This window comes from Rhinopithecus bieti, unplaced genomic scaffold (assembly GCF_001698545.2).
Source record: "Rhinopithecus bieti isolate Rb0 unplaced genomic scaffold, ASM169854v2 scaffold_5260, whole genome shotgun sequence".
Classification (NCBI taxonomy): Eukaryota; Metazoa; Chordata; class Mammalia; order Primates; family Cercopithecidae; genus Rhinopithecus; species Rhinopithecus bieti.
The window spans coordinates 3,110,569-3,129,163 of NW_016805896.1; the positions used below are offsets into that span (position 1 = coordinate 3,110,569).

At 41.9% G+C, this 18,595-nt stretch overlaps 1 protein-coding gene across 1 annotated transcript in view; it reads right to left on the reverse strand.

The window, feature by feature from the left end:
* The window catches only part of FHOD3 (formin homology 2 domain containing 3), a 432,873-nt gene that overhangs the window by 22,353 nt on the left and 391,925 nt on the right, over positions 1 to 18,595 (reverse strand). Inside the window, 5 exon segments of the mRNA XM_017873931.1 lie at positions 98 to 290; positions 8,251 to 8,441; positions 11,162 to 11,323; positions 12,451 to 12,570; positions 14,507 to 14,689. Of these exon segments, the coding sequence (XP_017729420.1) occupies positions 98 to 290; positions 8,251 to 8,441; positions 11,162 to 11,323; positions 12,451 to 12,570; positions 14,507 to 14,689 (849 nt within the window).

Here is an 18,595-nt window from a genome sequence, read left to right on the forward strand (position 1 = left end):
AAAAAAAAAAAGCACAGCTTTTAACTGTGGGGAGAATTCCTGATTGATCTTACTTTGAAAATGAATGACATAAGGAGAGAGACTGTGTGAAACTCACATCAGTGATCATCTTCCCTCTGGTCTTATTTCTCTCTCTGTGGTTGGCCCGTTTCTGTTTCTGCTGCAAAACCCTTTCCCTGGTTGTGCGATACTCCAGTGCAAATTCACTAATGATCCTGCAGAATTTGTTTATGTTCACTTCCCGAATTGCGTAAGGTGGATGGCCCATAAAGAGTAAAAAGGAGTGGAATCTGCAAGGAAAAAAACAGTAATGGCAATGACTTCAGTTTTCAGAAACAAAAATTACTTGTCTAAAATGTCTCAGTAAGAAACCAATGTCAGAACTTAAAATAAATACTGCTACTACTACTACTACTAATAAAGAAACCAACAAGCCACACTCTCAGTAAGAAGACACTGTCCTTCATTCCTGGGGCTTTGAATTTTAAGACTCTTCTCAAATGAAAATGCAAACAGAAGTTCAACTCACTTTCCCAGTGATGGAGGTTATATCTAGGTGGTAGGACTTCAACAGATTACTTTTTCATTTTGCATACCTGTGTTTTAACATTTTCTAAAATGGATATATGTAAAACTTCTGTAAGAAAATGTTAAAGTGGTATTTTAGAAAATATTGCACCATTTCTAGATGATATGAGAATTGAATAGGAATAAATAAATGTTGCTTAGAAATTCTTTTAATGAACACTTAAAATTGACGTGAACTTATGAATAACATGTTAATCCATAGTTTGTAAATAGATGCTGTTTTCCGAGTAAATACTTTTAAACATTTCTTGCGATATTACATATAATCTTAATTTAATTAGGAAACACCAAAGAAGCAGAAAATAAACTTATTTTACCGACTTAATTTGTAAACAAAAATGATTAGACATTGTTTTAAAATGTTGTAAAAGAAATTACGTAAGCAAATGAGCACCCAATTTTTAGTTATTAGGAAATGAGAAAGAACACAGTAGGAGACTGAGGGAAAGCTTTCTGTGGAGCAAACAATATTATGTAAATGATACCACTATTTATAGACGAAAAATTTTGATCACTCTAATTTGTGCAGTTTGAATATGGATTTTTTAAAATAAGGGACACTGGCTTACTCTTTTTGAGAATAATGAAGTAAACATATAACTTGTATTTAAAGTAAAGGGCCTGAAAAATGATAGCCAAAACTACATAACTCTTAGAAGAAAACAAAGTAGAAATCTTTATGACTTTGGATTAATGGTTTTAGATATGACAACCAAAGCATAAGTGACTAAAGTAGATAAACAGGACTTCATTAAACTTAAAAACTTTTGTGTTTCAAAGGATATTATCAAGACTAAAAAGACAATCTAAAAGATAGGAGAAAATATTTGCAAGTCATGTGTCTAATAAGGGACTTGTGTCAGAATATATAAAGGAATCTTACGATGCAACACTAAAAAGACAAATAAAAAATGGACAAAGGATTTGAATAGACATTTCTACTAAAAAGATATGCACACAGCCAAGAGATACATGAAAAGCTTCTCAACATCACTAAGGAATGCACATCAGAACCATAAGGAGACACCACATACACCCACCAGGATGGCTGTAATAAAAGAGACAGGCTAGAACAAATGTTAGTGAGGATGTGGAAAAATTGGACCCTTTCCACAGTGCTGGTAGGAACATAAAATGGTCTAGCAGCCATAGAAAATGATCTGGCAGTTCTTCAAAAAAATAAACAGAGTTATTATATGACTTAGCAATTTTTCTCCTTTGCATAAAAAGAAATGAAAATATGTGTACACACAAAACTTTCTGCATGAAAGTTCATAGGAGCATTATTCATAATAGCTGAAAGTGGAAACAACCCAAATGTCCATGGACAGATACACTAAATATAGCATTGGATGGATATAATGAATATAATGCATGGATAAACTAAATATAGCATTTCCAAATAAGGCCATGGATGACTGGCCCCATCACCTCTCTGACTTCATCTCTTGTGACTCCAGCTACACTGGACTCCTGGTTATTCCCTGAAAAAGCCCACCTCAGGGCCCCAGATACCATGTGTAGTGTACAGGAGCCCTGGAGGGACACAGAGGTCAAGGAGCTGAAAGCCTGCAGGGCCTGTGGGGAGGGGTGAGGAGGCCACTCCACAGGGTAGGACCATAGGTTTGACAAGGTATCCAGTACCAGCTGTTCCCCATGTCTAGAACGTTTTTCCCACTGACAGCTGCACGGATGGCTCTCACTCATCCTACAGGTATCTGCCCAAAATACCACCTCCTCCGAGAAGCCTTCCCTGACCACCCTGCGTCAGGTCACTACCTAACCATTTATACTCTTATTTTTTCTTCCTGGCTCTTATTACCACTTGATATTATATATTAAATATATGATATGATATTAGGATTGGATAGTACAATATAACAACTATTCAAGATCTGTATGCAGGAAGATTTGAGGGGAGAATCCATCAGCCCACAGCTAGTTAACCACTTCACCTCATTCTAATATATTAATGTTCTGGGTCCTACTTTATACATAGATACAACCCAAGATTCTTTATCCTACACTTTCTAGAGCATTGTTTTTAGATGCACAGGGGATCCAAACTTAACATATAAATTGGAAATGTTATTTAAGCATATATTTTACAAACAAGGAGAGTAACAACAAACAAGTAAAGGTCTGAAAAAGATCCAGATACACATTTAAAAGAGAGAGATTATAGGATTCCTTCAGAAGAACAAAAGGGATATGACTTTGAGGCCGTAAAACTTTTAAGGAATTTTTTTCAGTTTAGTTTGTAACTTTTAGAATACATGACATGAAGATCGTATGGTTATGGGCAGGCTGGCCCCCCTAACCAGTACTCCAAAGCACAAGTCAAACATCTTTGATCTGTTCCATCATCTGCCTCTTACTCAAGCCTGCCACTGAGTAGTGTGTCTAGCCCAGAATGGGGAGGGGTGGACTTTGGGCAATGGCACACCAGTCTTGGTGTTTACTTGTCTTCTGCCTGTCTTTCCCCCTTGAATGGCGGTCCATTGCTGTAGTTTGCTAGGCCTCCCAGGAAGGCTTTTGATGTGGTTTGACTGTGTCTCCACCCAAATCTCATCTCAAATTGCAGTTCCCATAATTCCCATGTATCGTTTAGGGATCAGGTAGAGATAATTGAATCATAGGGGCAGTATCCCGCATCCTGTTCTTGTGATAGTGAGTGAGTTCTCACGAAATCTGATGGTTTTATAAGGACTTTCCTGCTTTGCTCGGCACTTCTCCTTGCTGCCTTGCTGTCGTTATGTGAGGAAGGACATGTTTGGTTTCCCTTCCACCGTGATTGTAAGTTTCCTGAGGCCTCCCCAGCGGTGCAGAACTGTGAGTTAATTAACCCTCTTTCCTTTATAAATTACCCAGTCTCAGATATGTCTTTATTAGCGGCATGAGAATGGACTAATAACAGTTTTCTTCTCCTCCTCTCCCCTGGTCCCTCTCTGTGCCTTTCACAGTGCAACTGTACCTAATGGATCTACAGGAGTGAGTGGGTGGGTCTGCACATCCAGAGAGTACAAAAGGATAAAAGGAAAGGTTAATATGCACGTTTAAGAATTAAAGACAAAACTCACATGATTATCTCAATAGACACAGAAAAGACCTTCAATAAAATTCGACACCCTTCATGTTAAAAACACTCAATAAACTAGGTATTAAAGGAATATACCTCAAAATATAATAATAAGAGCCATCTATGACAAATCCACAGCCAATCATACTGAGTGGGCAAAAGCTGGAAGCGTTCCTCTTGAAAACCAGCACAAGACACGGATGCCCTCTCTCACCACTTATATTCAACATAATGTTGGAAGTTCTGGTCAGGGCAGTCAGGCAAGAGAAATAAAGGGCATTCAAATAGGATGAGAGAAAGTCAAACTATCTTTGCTTGCAAATAACATAATTCTATATCCAGAAAACTCCATCATCTCAGCCCAAAAGCTCCTTCAGCTGATAACTTCAGCAAAGTTCCAGATACAAAATCAATGTACAAAAATCACTAGCTTTCCTATACACCAACAACAGTCAAGCTGAGAGCCAAATCAGAAAGGCAATCTCATTCACAATTGCCACGAAAAGAATAAAATACCTAGGAATACAGCTAACCAGGGAGGTGAAAGATCTCTACAATGAGAATTACAAAACACTGCTCAAAGAAATCAGAGACGACACAAACAAATGGAAAATATCCCATGCTCATGAACTGGAAGAACTAATATCATTAAAATGGCCATACTGCCCAAAGCAGTTTACAGATTCAATGCTATTCCTATCAAACTACCAAAGACATTCTTCACAAAACTAGAAAAAAACTTTTAAAATTCATATGGGACAAAAAAAGATCCTGGATTACCAAGGCAATCCTAAGCAAAAAGAACAAAGTTGGAGGCATCACACTACCCAACTTTATAATATAGGGCTACAGTAATTGCAACAGCTTGGTACTAGTACAAAAACAGACCCATATACCAACGGAACAGAATAGAAAGCCCAGAAATAAGGTCGCACACCTATGACTATCTGATCTTTGACAAAGCTGACCAAACAAGCAATGGGGAAAAGACTCTGTATTCAATAGATGGTGCTGGGATAACTGGCTAGTCAAATGCTGAAGATTGGACCCCTTCCTTACACTACATACAAAAGTCATCTCTAGATGGATTAAAGACTTAAATGTAAAACCCAAAACTATAAAAACCCTAGAAGACAACCTAGGCAATACCATCCTGGACATAGGAACAGGCTGACAAAGATACCAAAAGCAATCACAACAAAAGCAAATATTGACTAATGGGATCTAATTAAATTTAAGAGGTTCTGCACAGCAAAGGAAACTATCAACAGAGTAAACAGACAACCTATAGAGTGGGTGAAAATTTTTGCACACTATGCATCTGACAAAGGTCTAATGTCGAGCATCTTTAAGGAACTTAAACAAATGTACAAGAGAAAAATGAACAACCCCACTAAAAGTGGGCAAAGGACATACATGAACAGACACTTTTTTTTTTTTTTTTTGAGATGGAGTATCACTGTCACCAGACTGGAATACAGTGGCACCATCTCAGCTCACTGCAAGCTCCACCTCCCGGGTTCACGCCATTCTCCTGTCTCAGCCTCCCAAGTAGCTGGGACTACAGGTGCCTGCTGCCATGCTCGGCTAATTTTTTTTTTTTATTTTTAGTAGAGACAAGGTTTCACCGCGTTAGCCAGGATGATCTCGATCTCCTGACCTCGTGATCCACCCGCCTCGGCCCCCAAAGTGCTGGGATTACAGGCTTGAGCCACCATGCCTGGCCCTGAAACGACACTTTTTAAAAGAAGATATACATATGACCAAAAAGCTCAACATCACTGATCACTAGAGAAATGCAAATCTAAACTACAATGATATACCATCTCACATCAGTCAAAATGGTTACTAAAACGTCAAAAAATAACAGATGTTGGTGAAGTTGTGGAAAAAAAGGAACACTTATACACCGTTGGAGTAAATTAATTCAACCATTGTGGAAAGCAGTATGGTGATTCTTCAAAGAGCTAAAAGCAGAACTTCCATTCGACCCAGCAATCCCATTACTGGGTATATACCCAGAGGAATATAAATTATTCTATCAGAAAGACACACGCACACGAATGTTCATTGTAGCACTAATCACAATAGCAAAGACATGAAATCAACCTCAATGCCCATCAATAACAGATTGGATAAAGAAAATGTGGTACATATGCACCATGAAACACTATACATCCATAAGAAAGAACGAGATCATGTCTTTTGTGAGAACATGGATGGAGCTGGAGGCCATTATCCTTAGCAAACCAACACAGGAACAGAAAACCAAATATCGCATGCTCTCATTTATAAATGGGAGCTAAATTATAAGAACTTATGGACACAAAGAAGGAAACAACAGACACGGGGTCTACATGAGGGTGGAGGGTGGGAGGAGGGAGAGGAGCAGAAAAGACAACTATTGGATACTGGCCTTAATACCTGGGTGATGAAATAATCTGTACAACAACCCCCCTTGACATGAGTTTACCTATGTAACAAACCTTAACATGTATCCCTGAATCTAAAATAAAAGTTAAAACAAATGCAGGTTTGAACATCCAAAACAAAATTTTCTTAGCCAGGAAACAGTTTTGAAAACTAGGTTTTACCTAAAGAGACAGCTTTTTGAAACTTTTTTATCTGAAGTCAAAATATAAGTATTTAGGCTCATTTGCATGACTAAGATGATCCCACTGGTTGGTTACCAGCTGTAAGGCCCTGAACTAGGGTTCTTCTCCTTTCTGTGCCTCAGTTTCTCAATGTGCTAAGTTAAAAAAAAAAATCACAGCTGTCCTCAGCTATGATCCTGAGGACTGTTGGTGGGAGGGGGAAGGAAAAATGAGGCACAGTCCTTGGGGCTGTCAGTCCTCCATCTCAATTTCAACAAGAGAGTCCTGCTTTAATCAGTTCTACATGCAGGGCTCCAGCTAAAGATTTCATTTGAACCCAGGGTTCTACGGTTTAGATAGTTTGGATTGGCCACTTCCTGGTACCACTTCCCTTTAGTCACGCCCCTTTTACTACCCACACCAAAACCACAGTGAACTTCTGGCTCCTCCTGGTCATCCACAATGGGATGTAGACAGGTGAGGCGGGAGCAGCCATCATCTGGGTGACCAGCTTACCAAGGAGAATGGGACAATCACAGCAAATACTTTATAGCTTAAGAAACAGACATACCACCAAACTGAGTTTTTAATCTGTCTCGGATAAAATGGTTAACGTAACCAAGCTCAACAGCTTTATAAAACGTTCAAAAAATTACTCCAGTTTCATGACATTCCAAATAATAGTTGGTGTTCTCTCTCTCTCTCCCCCCCTCTCTTTCTCTCTCTCTCTCTCTGTGTTTGTGTTTGTGTGTGTGTGTGTGTGTGTGTGTGTGTTTTAAATGGGGAATTGCTTGCATAATACAAAGCACGGAGGGCCAAACCAGATCGCATTCCCTGCCTCTTTGATTTCAGTAAGAAATCTGACAAAATCTCTTAAAAGTTCCCTTGAGGAAGGAAGGACAGCCAGAAGGTCTAGATAGAGCACAGTCAGGGAGATTTATAGTTGAACAATTAAATTCCAAATGAACTGATTAACAGATAGTTGTCAACCTGGAGGGAAGATTCTGCTCCTTATTTTTGTCCTGTCCAACATTTAAAAACTACTTGCCATTTTCTCAGTGGTCTGGATGAAGACCCTGGGAGCATGATTATCAAAGCAGAAACTGACACAAGCTGGGAGAGGGTTCATGTGCAGATAAAAGTATCAGGTTCTTAAAAAGTTCTGTATAGGCTTAAGAAAGATGAAAGAAGGAGATGAGGAAAGAAGGGAAAGGCAGGGAGGGAGGGAGGAAGGAAGAATGGGTGAGGGTCCCTCAACTGTGTTCTGTGACAAAGCAAAGGAGAAGAGAGTGGTAGCCATGGTAGGAAAGGCCCTGGCGTGGGAAGTTAGAAGATCCATGTTCTAGTCTTCGGGCTGCCACTGCTTTCTGGTGGCACAGCCCTGGACAGCCATGGGTAGCTCCAGACCCCATTCTCCTTGTGGGAAAAACAAGGTCGGACACCTTACTGCTGTGTCTCCAGGGTCTTCTGGGATCCTGTGACTCTGAGGAGGGCTGGTCTCGAGGACAGTGCTGTGATGGAGCCTGGACCTCACTCAGGTAGGCTGTGGCATAGAGCAGCTGTTGGAGGATCCATTACTGGAAGGTCCTCTGAAGGCCAGCTGCAGATCAGGTAAAAGAGGAACTTCTCTAACACAGAGAGTTGCCTTGAAAGGGAGTGTCCTCTCTATAGGTGAAATTCTTCCAGCAGACCCAGAGATGCAGGGTTCAATTTGTTAGGAATCTTACAGATGCAGTTCCTGATAGATAGGATTTTTGGATCAAATTATTTCTGAGATTCCTTCCAACTTTGAGATTTGATGGCATTATATTATTGTGTAAGAAAAATTAATTAGCCATGAAACTGTTAAACATCTGTATCATCAATGTACTTGCTATGTACCAAGAATGTGCAAAAATCTGTAAATTTAACCATCAGCTCTTAATTTGCAGCACAAATTTTTCAATATGCCACTGTACTGATTTTCTATAAGTTCCTCAATCCACTTACCTGTTGATTATCCTTCTATGGACAATCTTTAAAATTATAATTCGCTCTGCACAGTCTTTCAGGAACTCTGACATCCGTTGTTTTAAAACTGGTTTCATTTCATGTTTTGCAATTGCCTTGAGGTGATCCCATGAAGCCTTGCATCTTCTCTCCATCTGACATAAATTATCCTGAAGTTGATCAAAGTCAACCTGAAAATCAGAGCGAGAACATTGCAAACACTGAAACCGCCAAACACCAACCTGAATTGGGAGACCAAACTGCCTCTGGGGAGAAACAAACATCAAAACCAAATTCACATCTTGAAATACAAACATATTTGCAGGCTAAAAATTATTCACATGTGTATTTGTCATTATCTTGACATCACATTATTTAGTGATAAAACTGTTCTCCAAATGAACTCAATACATGTGTCACCTTTTTTGGCCATATTTGGAAATAAATCTTTGGGAACTATAAATTAAAACATGATATCAAGGAACCCTAGTACAAGATGAACTAAGAAGATGTCTCATAAATTTTTTTCAAAGCACTCTTATTCTTCAGCAATAATATTTCTCTTAAAGTTGAGAAATGCACCCTAGTCTGACGAGGATGGCTCTGCTATGCTGGGGACCAACTAATGGGCAACCACCTTCTCTTCGTGATGATATCCTTTATAGTGTGAGTGACAAGTTGTTTTATTCACCTAACCACTCACTCATTCCACCAACACTCACGGAGAAACTACACCAGTCTCTATGCCAGGCACTGAACATAAACACAAATGCTGAATGAGACAACTTCCTGTTCTCAAGGAGGCTGACTGCACACACAGGTGATTCCCAAACTCTGAAGGACACATAGCTCCAGCCAGGCCCGTGTGTGTGCCTGTGTGTGGGTGTGAGGGTTGCCAGCAGATGCACCTCACACATGCAAGGGACAGATGTGACAGAGCGCTGGCTGTGAATTCAGGGACGTGCAGACAGGCTGGGTTGCCTGAAGGAGGCTGAGATGAAGTTTTCTAAGGTGATGATTTTATAGAATTTCCAGACTAAAAATTACATAAATCAGAGAGATTTTTAGTCATTAAAAAAATACATCAGAGGGCCACATTTAATAGAGGGATGGGAAAGAAATTGAGAAGGACAAGAGCGGAGGAAGAAATAGATAAATAGTGGGTGAGCTGACAGGAGGGGCCTGAGGTGGATGGAAAGTAGCTAAGATGGGAAAGGCTGTGTCCAGCAAGCAAAAGCCAGAGCAGCAGGAGGTGCGCGGGGGTGAGCAGGAGGTGCGCGGAGGGTGCGGGGGTGAGGGATGAATGGGAGGTGCGAGGAGGGTGTGGCGGGGGGTGTTGAGTGGGAGGTGCGAGGAGGGTGAGGGTAGGGGATGAGTGGGAGGTACGCGGAGGGTGTGGCGGGGGGCTGAGCGGGAGGTGCGTGGAGGTGAGCAGGTGCGCGGAGGTAGGGAGCCACTGACAGAGGCAATGCGCAGGGCCTGCTGAAGCCCACAGGGGACTTGCTGGAGTGACCTCAGACCTCCAGGCCCATCCTTAGAAGGACAGTGTAGGGGAAAGAGTCCGCAAAGATGGATTTTGTGAGAGGATCTGTGGCACCAACAGGATGAAGACACGCAGTGTGGTGTCTGGTGTGAGGCAGGGAGGCGTGCAAGACACCGTATGTACTTGACTTCCTGATGCTATTGCATCAAAAAGAGAAGGCGAGTTTAGGCAGAGCCCCTGGGATTCAAGTATGCAGGGTTTCATGGCACTTTGAGGAAAATGATTTGTCTGAAACCAAAGGAATCCTGAGTCCAGAAAGGAAAGGCTTCGATTTCTCATGATACAATGAGGCTTAGAAAAAAATTCTGATAGGCCAGTTCAGGGTCCCCTGCTCGGTGCACCTGGCAGAGGCCAGCCTGTGGCTCTGGAGGTAGGTGGAGGAGGCCCTCGGCCACCAGGTCCCCACAAGCCAGGGCTGTGGCAGAAGGCAGACAGAGAGGAAGGGCCCCTTGAAGCAGGCCTCAGCAGCCAACCCACATCCTTCCCCACCTTTGCCCACCACTCTCTCTCTTCCTCTCATGCTGGATTCCAACACACCCCAGTACTGCCAGCTCTCATGCTCCAGCCAGGGGTGTTTCTAGAAGGTTCCTTCACACTGGCCTGGTTGCTGTACCCTATTTAATGGTGTCTTTCACCCCTGCCCACTACCCTAGTGAGTTTCCTGTGCTCCTAAGACCTTCACATCTCCCAGTTCTGGTGTGTTTGGGATCCCTCCAGGAGTTGGTCAGCCTCAGTGACCCCCTGCACTAGAGGCAGCCAGGTGTCCACATACTGCGACTGTCTCTTTTCTAATGAAGCATAAGTTCATGAAGATATTAACTCTGCACTTGCTTTAAGAGCTTACAGCTGAGGGCCAAGGCCATATACTGTTTACAGCCCTATAAAAATGTTCTCTTTGGGTAAGATCATAGGGACTGCCGATCTCTGGTGAGCGGGGGCCAGAAGGGCCCTGCTTTCTGGCTCCACACCTCACTGCAATGTCCTATGGACATCTCAGGAAGAGCCAAATTGCATCTTTTTGACATGGTTGCCCACCTAAGACAAGCTGTGCTGTTTCAGTGTTCTGGAGAATCCACCCTGGTGAGTAACAGTGCTCAACAGTGGACACAGGGTTTAGGAATGGGATGGCAGGCTTGCCTTGCATACCTCAGTAGGAAAGAATCTGACCGAGAACCAGAGATAGGAAAAAAAATCTTAAAATTCATTAGAAATGCCACAAAACAAATCATATTCACAAACTCTAGAGCAGAGAATGCAGGCAGCACTTGGGCATTTTACTTAATAGGGCACGTGTTCCCCGAGGATGACCGATAAAGACCCTGTGGCTGTGGCGAGACCAGGCCCACTCCTCGGCATCCGCAGACCTACCTTGGCTGACCTGGTGATGGCCCCAATCTCCGAGTACAGATCGGAGCTGTCTGGGAAGTTTTCCACCACCATGGTGCACACGTGGTGGAGAAGCGACTGCTTGTGCACTGTGTCTTTGACTTCTGGAACCTTCTCGAGGTAGCTTAACTCAAACGCTTTGGCCTGTTTCGCAAACATCAATATAAAAGACAAGTTTCACGCAGGCTCTTAGAGAACAGCACAGATGGTTAGAATCAATTCCCAGCTGCAGTCGCCCCAACATTCAGTTTCTCTGTGACTGAAGCTCCTGGGGCCACATGTTCCATGAACTAGGGCTGATCACACGTGGGCCAGCCACACTGAGAATGAGGGAGCCTCTAGCCCTTTCCCACCACAGCCATGAGCCATGTCCCAGGGCTCACCCCTAAATCAGGGTGCTGTGGGACTAGGCTCTTACATCTGTTTATCTACTTCCTCCTCCCTTTGCCTGCTGTCACCTACTTCCTGGCCAAAGCTGGGTCAATTTTAAAAAGTTGCTTTTCTTAATAGCTAATGCATGTTGGGCTTAATACCTAGGTGATGGGTTGATAGGTACAGCAAACTACCAGGGCACATGTTCACCAGTGTAACAAACCTGTACATCCTGCAAATGTATCCCGGAACTTAAAAATATTTTTTTAAAGTTGTTTTTCTTTAAGCATCAAAATGCATGTAAGCATGAATATTTGAGTGATAAGCTCAGGGGAAAAAATGGGGCAGAAGAAAGTTTTCCAATGTCAAATTTGAGAGTAGTTACACTTCATAAAGAATCATGTGTGTGTTTTCTGTTTTCTTATTGATAGCAAGACACTGGTTGTAATCTTGAGACGGAATCTTGCTCTGTCACCCAGGCTGGAGTGCAGTGGCAAGATCTCAGTTCACTGCAACCTCCACTTTCCAGGTTCAAGCGATTCTCCTGCCTCAGCATCCTGAGTAGCCTGGACTACAGGCACGTGCAGCCATGCCTGGCTAATCTTTTGTATTTTTAGTAGAGATGGAGTTTCACCATGTCAGTCAGGATGGTTTCGATCTCCTGACCTCGTGATCTCAGCCTCACAAAGTGCTGAGATTACAGGCGTGAGCCACTGCACCCAGCCCAGGCCCTGATATCTTAAGAACAAAATTCCTTCTAGATTTTCAGCAAGAAGACACAAAAGTCATTTGTTCTACTGTGTTTTGGGGGACCTGAGGTACAACTTTCATCAGCAATTGCTGGGCAGGGATTTTGTGGCAAGGGGGGGGCTGCAGGATGAGGGATGGGGACGACTTACATTAGTTCCATTTAGAAAGTTTCCAATGGCTAAGAGAGTAGACAGGATAAAGCCCAAGGTTTTATTGTTCTCCAACTGGTCTATTCCTTCCTTCAGGTCCAGGAGTGGTTCTGCTACTTCCTTTCAGTTAAAAAAAAATTAGACGATAAAAAATGTACAATTTGGCTTTACTTTGTTTTTTTGACTTTCTGTATAAGGGAACACGTGGTGCTCTCCCCAGCACGAGGCAATCCCCCGCAATGGGCATTGTTCCTAGGTATGGAAACGTGTGGCAGGGAGAGCCTCTACTCCCCAGACCCTGCAGTGGAGACCAAAAGGATCTTGTGCTGGGGTGACAAGGGTTCTGGACTCCCCGTTCCTGCCTCAGGGAATGCCCTCCTCTTACTCTCCTTCCTGGCTGTGGCTGACTTCTGGGAAACTCTTCCTTCCCATCTTCCTTCAGCTTCTAGACCAGAGTCTTCTTCTTTGCTTTTTCTCGTTCCAGGCAGATTGGCAATGAAAGTTGTGGCCTCGATGTCCCTGAACTGCCCCAGGCCTCCTCCTCCCTTCAAGGCACTCTATGGCTAGCCACCTCTCAGCCTGGGCTGCTCACCAGAAGGCTACTGCCCTCACTACCCCACTGCCTTCATGATCCCCCTCCCTCAGACCTCCAGCCCACCCTGTAACCTCATGGCCTCCATCTCCCCCACCCTCTCTGCTGCTGTTCTGTGGCCCCACTCCTTTGTCTTGACTAAGGCTCTCCCCCAGACTATATCCCAAAGCCAGGAGATCCAGCTTCAGTTTCTCCAGCCCAGGTCCTGCCAGACTGACCGAGTGATCTGTTTTCTCCATGATGTTACCTCCCTTAGCTAAAGAAAGTCACCTGAGCATGCTGGCTGGTCTTGTGACCCAGTCATAGCAGTCACCTCAGCAGTCCTAGGTGTCTTTCTCTCTGCTTGACTTCCTGATGAATTCAAATACTGTAGTTCCCTCCTGAAGTCCCCCAAACCCACCACCACCTATCTGGCCCTCAGTATAGGACCTTGCTCCTTCCTTTGCCAGAAGATGGAGACCACATAGCCTCTCCACTTGGCTTTATGTTTTTAGAGATGGGGGTCTCACTCTGTTGCCCAGGCTGGAGTACAGTAAGGTGATTATAGCCTACTACAGCCTTGAACTCCTGGCCCCAAGTGATCCTCCTGCTACAGCCTCCTGAGTAGCTGGGACTACAAGTGCATGCCACCACACCTGGCTAAGTTTTTAAAATTTTTGTAGAGACAGGGTCTCACTATGATGCTCAGGTTGGTCTTGAACTCCTGACTTCAAGTCATCCTCTTGCCTCAGCCTCCCAAAGTGCTGGGATTACAGGTGTGAGCCACTGCACCTGGCCCACTTGGCCTATAGAATCTGTCTCTTCTGGGGACTTCCTCTCAACTAAGATCCCACACAGTTCACTTTCCATCTCTCCCTTTTCTTCTCCACTGGCTCCTTCTGTTCAGCCTGCATCAAACTCCCACTGCCCTATTCCAGAGAGGATGCCCATGTCCTCTGCTTTCTACTCAGGAGGAGCCTCCTCAAGCTTTCTCCATTAAGGCCCCTTTCCTTCTATTCTCCTCCCAAACTCTTGCAATAGGCATCATCTTCAACTTTCTACCAGGGATCCTCTCTCAAAGGGACCCAAAGACCTGCTAATTGCCATAGTCACTGGCAGTTTAGGCGATTATTATCAGGCGGAAGGATTATAGGAAATTTTCTGTATTGTGCTTTTCTGTATTTTCCACATTTTCTACAATGAGAATATAGGACCTGAAAAAAAAATTAACTGTTTTGCTTTGTAATCAATCACCTGGTGCCCACAATCTAGTGTCTGAGGCTGGCACCAGGCAGACACTTTAGAATCAGCCTCCATTGGCCAGCTGCTGATCACTTGGTATACACACGACCTGCTCATTGTCAACTCACCCTCCACACCCTATGCCAAGAATGACATTTCACTGCCTTAATATTGATCAATGAAAAACTGCCTTTCTCAACCCTGTGGATGTGGGATCAGCTGCCTCTCTTACTGAGAGCTTACCTTTTCTGTAGTTTCATAATCCATTTTGAATGCCCAGAGGTGAAGTCGTGCAGAGAGCTCGCTGATGGAGGAGAGGGTGAGGAGGAACTGCTCTGCACTGCCCAAGGGGATTTCAGGGTTGGCCAGCTGAGCTTCCTGGATTTTCTGCTTCTCCTCGTCGGTGGGAATCATCGTTAGAATTTTCTGGAAATATGAGATGATATATTTTCTCTTAGTGATGGACCCTCCCCTGCCCCTTCAATGTTATAAAATTCATATTATAATTTTCCAACCAGGTAATAGAGGTATCTACAGGTGTTATATTATCATAAACCGAATATACTTGAAGCAACTTGACCCAAAATTTCAGGGTTTTGCACACAAAGGACATTCTAGGCAAGAAAGGGAGATGGGAGGTGAGAAAAAGATGAAAAACAAGATACAAGATTAGAGAACAGCTCCCCATTCCCTAGGAAGTAGAGTAAGACATGTCAAAAATATGCTTTGTAGCACTTCTGGATTAACTTAAAAGCTTACAAAAATGAATCATTTTCAAGTAACTCAGATTGACTTTTGTTCATGTGACATATAACTATTTTAACTTACATAGAAATGATAGTACCTTAAGTAATACTAAACTTAAGTCTGATTACAGAAAAAATTATGATGGTATCTAGAAATACAAGCTAATAAAAGAAGTATATCTTTTACTTCTATTTGTTTCTGGTAAAATCAGTTGTGGAAGGCAGAGAAGGCAAAAGGCACCAGAATACATACAATTCTCATACACTCAAATTCCTTTGTGATTACATTTTTTAAAGTAAAATTCTCATGTCTACTCTTACTATTCCTATTGAACATCACATGGAAACCTTAGCCAGGTACATAAAAGAAATAAAAGGCATACAGACTGGAAAGGAAAAAACTGCTCATACACACAGATGTCATAATTGTCTGTATAAAAACTATAAGGAATCTACAAAAAATTTCTAAAACAAAAAAAGTGAGTTTAACAATGTATGATGTAGGGTCAAAACACAAAAATCCATCTTATTAGTTCATTATCTGCACATTTATAATAAACTAAGTTTTAAAAAAATGCTATTTGCAATGAAACACATAGGTATAACTCTAACAAATCCTGTTAAGTATCTTTATGCTAGAAACTAGAAAATGCTGATGAAAGCAATCAAAGAAGATAGAAACAATAAATACATGGAGAGACATACTATATTCATGGACTGAAAGACACAACACAGACAAGATGTTCTATAAATTGATCTATAGATTTAATTCAATTCCAATCAAAACACCAGGATGATTTTTTTGTAGATATATGATGCAGGACAGGTGAGCCCCAAAATTGGGGCTTAGCCTGGGATGGTTTTTGGCTTTAACCAGGAAATAATTCAAGGGCAAACTGGTAGTGATAGACTGAAATTTTTTTTTGAACAGTACTGCTCCTTCTGGAGCAGGGCTAACTCCTAGGCAGTGTGCCCAGGGTTAGCAAAGTATGGGCTCTTGGCAACAGTATTTATACTCATGTAAATCTATTTTCAATTATATGCAAATTAAAGGTCAGGTCAACACAAATTGAGGGGTGGGTTGTTTAGAACTTTCTAGGAAAGGGACAGTAAGTTTTGGGTCTTGCCCTGGAAAGGGGTGGTAACTTGTGGGTTGTTGCCATGGCATTTATAAATTGTCGTGGCTCTAGTGGGAGTAGCTTATACTTATGAGCAATGAGGGCAGCTAAGGATTGCTTTTGTCTCTGTCTGTGGTTTGCATCAGTTTTTTTGCTTTATCCCATCTGAACCAGATCTTGTTTTGGTCATCAGGGTTGGGACCAGAAAACAAGTCCTGCTGGTCTCCTACCTTACACAGACAAGCTGATTCTAAAAGTTACATGGTAAAGCAGAAGAACTAGAACAACTAAATTTGAAAAAGAGTAATCTTGGAGAAATCATATAACCTGACTTTAATAAATAAAAAGCTATGGTAATTAAGACAGTGTGTCATTGGTAAAAGGATAGACACCTAGATCGATGGGACAGAGCAGACAGTTCAGAACAGGACACACAAATGTGGCCCATTGATTTTGAAAAAGGTGCAAGGCAATTCAATAGAGACAGGATATTATTTTCATCAAATGGTGTTAGAACAACTAGACTCCATATGCAGAAAAATGCAACCTCAAGTTAAACCTTACAGTATACATAAACAAACTCAAAATGGATGACAGATCTGAAAATAAAATGGAATACTACGAAACTTTCAGAAGACAACATAGGAGAAAACTTTTATAACCTATGTTAGGCAAAAATTTCTTAGACATGATCCCAAAAAAGAATAAGTTAATAAACTAAACTTCATCCAAATTAAAAACTTTTGCTTTGTGATAGACACTGTTAAGAGAATAGAGGACAAGCTATAGTTCCTCAAAATATTAAATATAGAATTATCATACAACCCAGCAATTCCATTCTTGGGTATTTATCCTAGAAAAATGGAAACTTACTTTCACACAAACGCTTGTACATGAATATTTGTAGTAGCTTTATTCATAATTGCCAAAAACTGGACCAAGCTAAATATTCTTGAGTGGTGAATATACAAATTGTAGTAGATTCCCTGCAATGCAATAGCACTCGGCAATAAAAGGAACAAACTATAGATATGTACAATGATTTGAATGAATCTCAAAGGCATCATGATGAGTGAAAGAAGCCAGTCTCAAAAGGTTACATGCTATTTGCAGGACATTTTTGAAAGGACAAAACCATAGCGATGGGGAATACATAAGTGGTCACCAGGTGCCAGAGGTGGGTTGAGGGCACAACTACAAAACAGCAACACAAGAGTTTTGTTGGAAGATGGGACTGTTTTAAATCCTGATTGCAGTGGTCATTGCATGAATTTATATGCTTTAAAACTCACAGAACCATATACCAAAAAGTCGACTGCACTCCATATGAGTTCAAAAACTAAGAAAATAAATAACAAAATGAGAAACAGGACTCTTGACACCACAGTCCCTACATATGCAGATGTTTACACAAGTGTGCATCAGGATGTATCTGGCTGGGATAGATGTAGTCCTGGGCTTGATGAGGGTGTTAACCGGCAGGCCTGCCTTAGTTTATCAGAAACCAACGATGCAAAACTGCATTGCAGTTGTGCATTCAGGCTGTAGTCAGTGTAAAGTTACCAAAGGTGAGCCTGAGACACCTCCCTTTCCAACTTTCCTTTCACTGGCTCTCCAATCACTGAGGCTTTGGGTGGAATTTGAGCATCTGGAGAGATATGTGGTGGCAGTGCTCCTTGCTTTCCCACAACCTGGCACATGTCCCACCTGTTCACGCAGATAGCATTAAGAGACAGCCAAGACACTTCAAGCAGATGTTGCCTCTTTAAAAACATGCATGATTTAAATTCAATTAGTTTTCAAAATAAATGCTTCACTAAAATTTGTATTTTAATTTCCTTAGCACTGCCATTGTTTTTGGCAGGACCAAAATTCCAAAATGAAAAACTATCAACACTTTGTACAACCTTCAGAAGACGTCTTCCTGTAATGAATTTTGTTGCTTTGTTCCTTTGAGAAAGCAATTGCTCTTCTTTTTGTTTTTAATTTATCTAATTTATACTACTTGGTCAATGTTGAAGATTTATGAGGTTGCCACCTGCCAGTTTATTTTATTTTTTTTACACATCACTGACAATAAGAATAATTGTAAGACAGTGGAATGGTAGGTTAAAGCCACCTCCTATGAGCCCCTCCTATGAGCTGATGGCCCTTGTTTTTTGTGAGCAGATGATAATGTGATGATTATGAGGTAGTATTTTTAATTTGCTTTTCTAAGTCAGTAGATTTATTGATAATTTCATGATCATCGTATCATTTCACAGGAAAGCAAACATCAAACAAGACCAATATGTTGATAGGGATAGGAAGCAGAGAAATTCTAGACAGAAAAGGGTAGGGTCCCTGGCAAAGGCCCCACCCTCAAGCCTGAAACTGTGGCCCAAAGTGAGAACTTTACATCCCCGTTTTCCCACCTTTTCCAAAACCACCCCTGGTCTGCCCCACCCCATCCTGTACCCATAAAACCC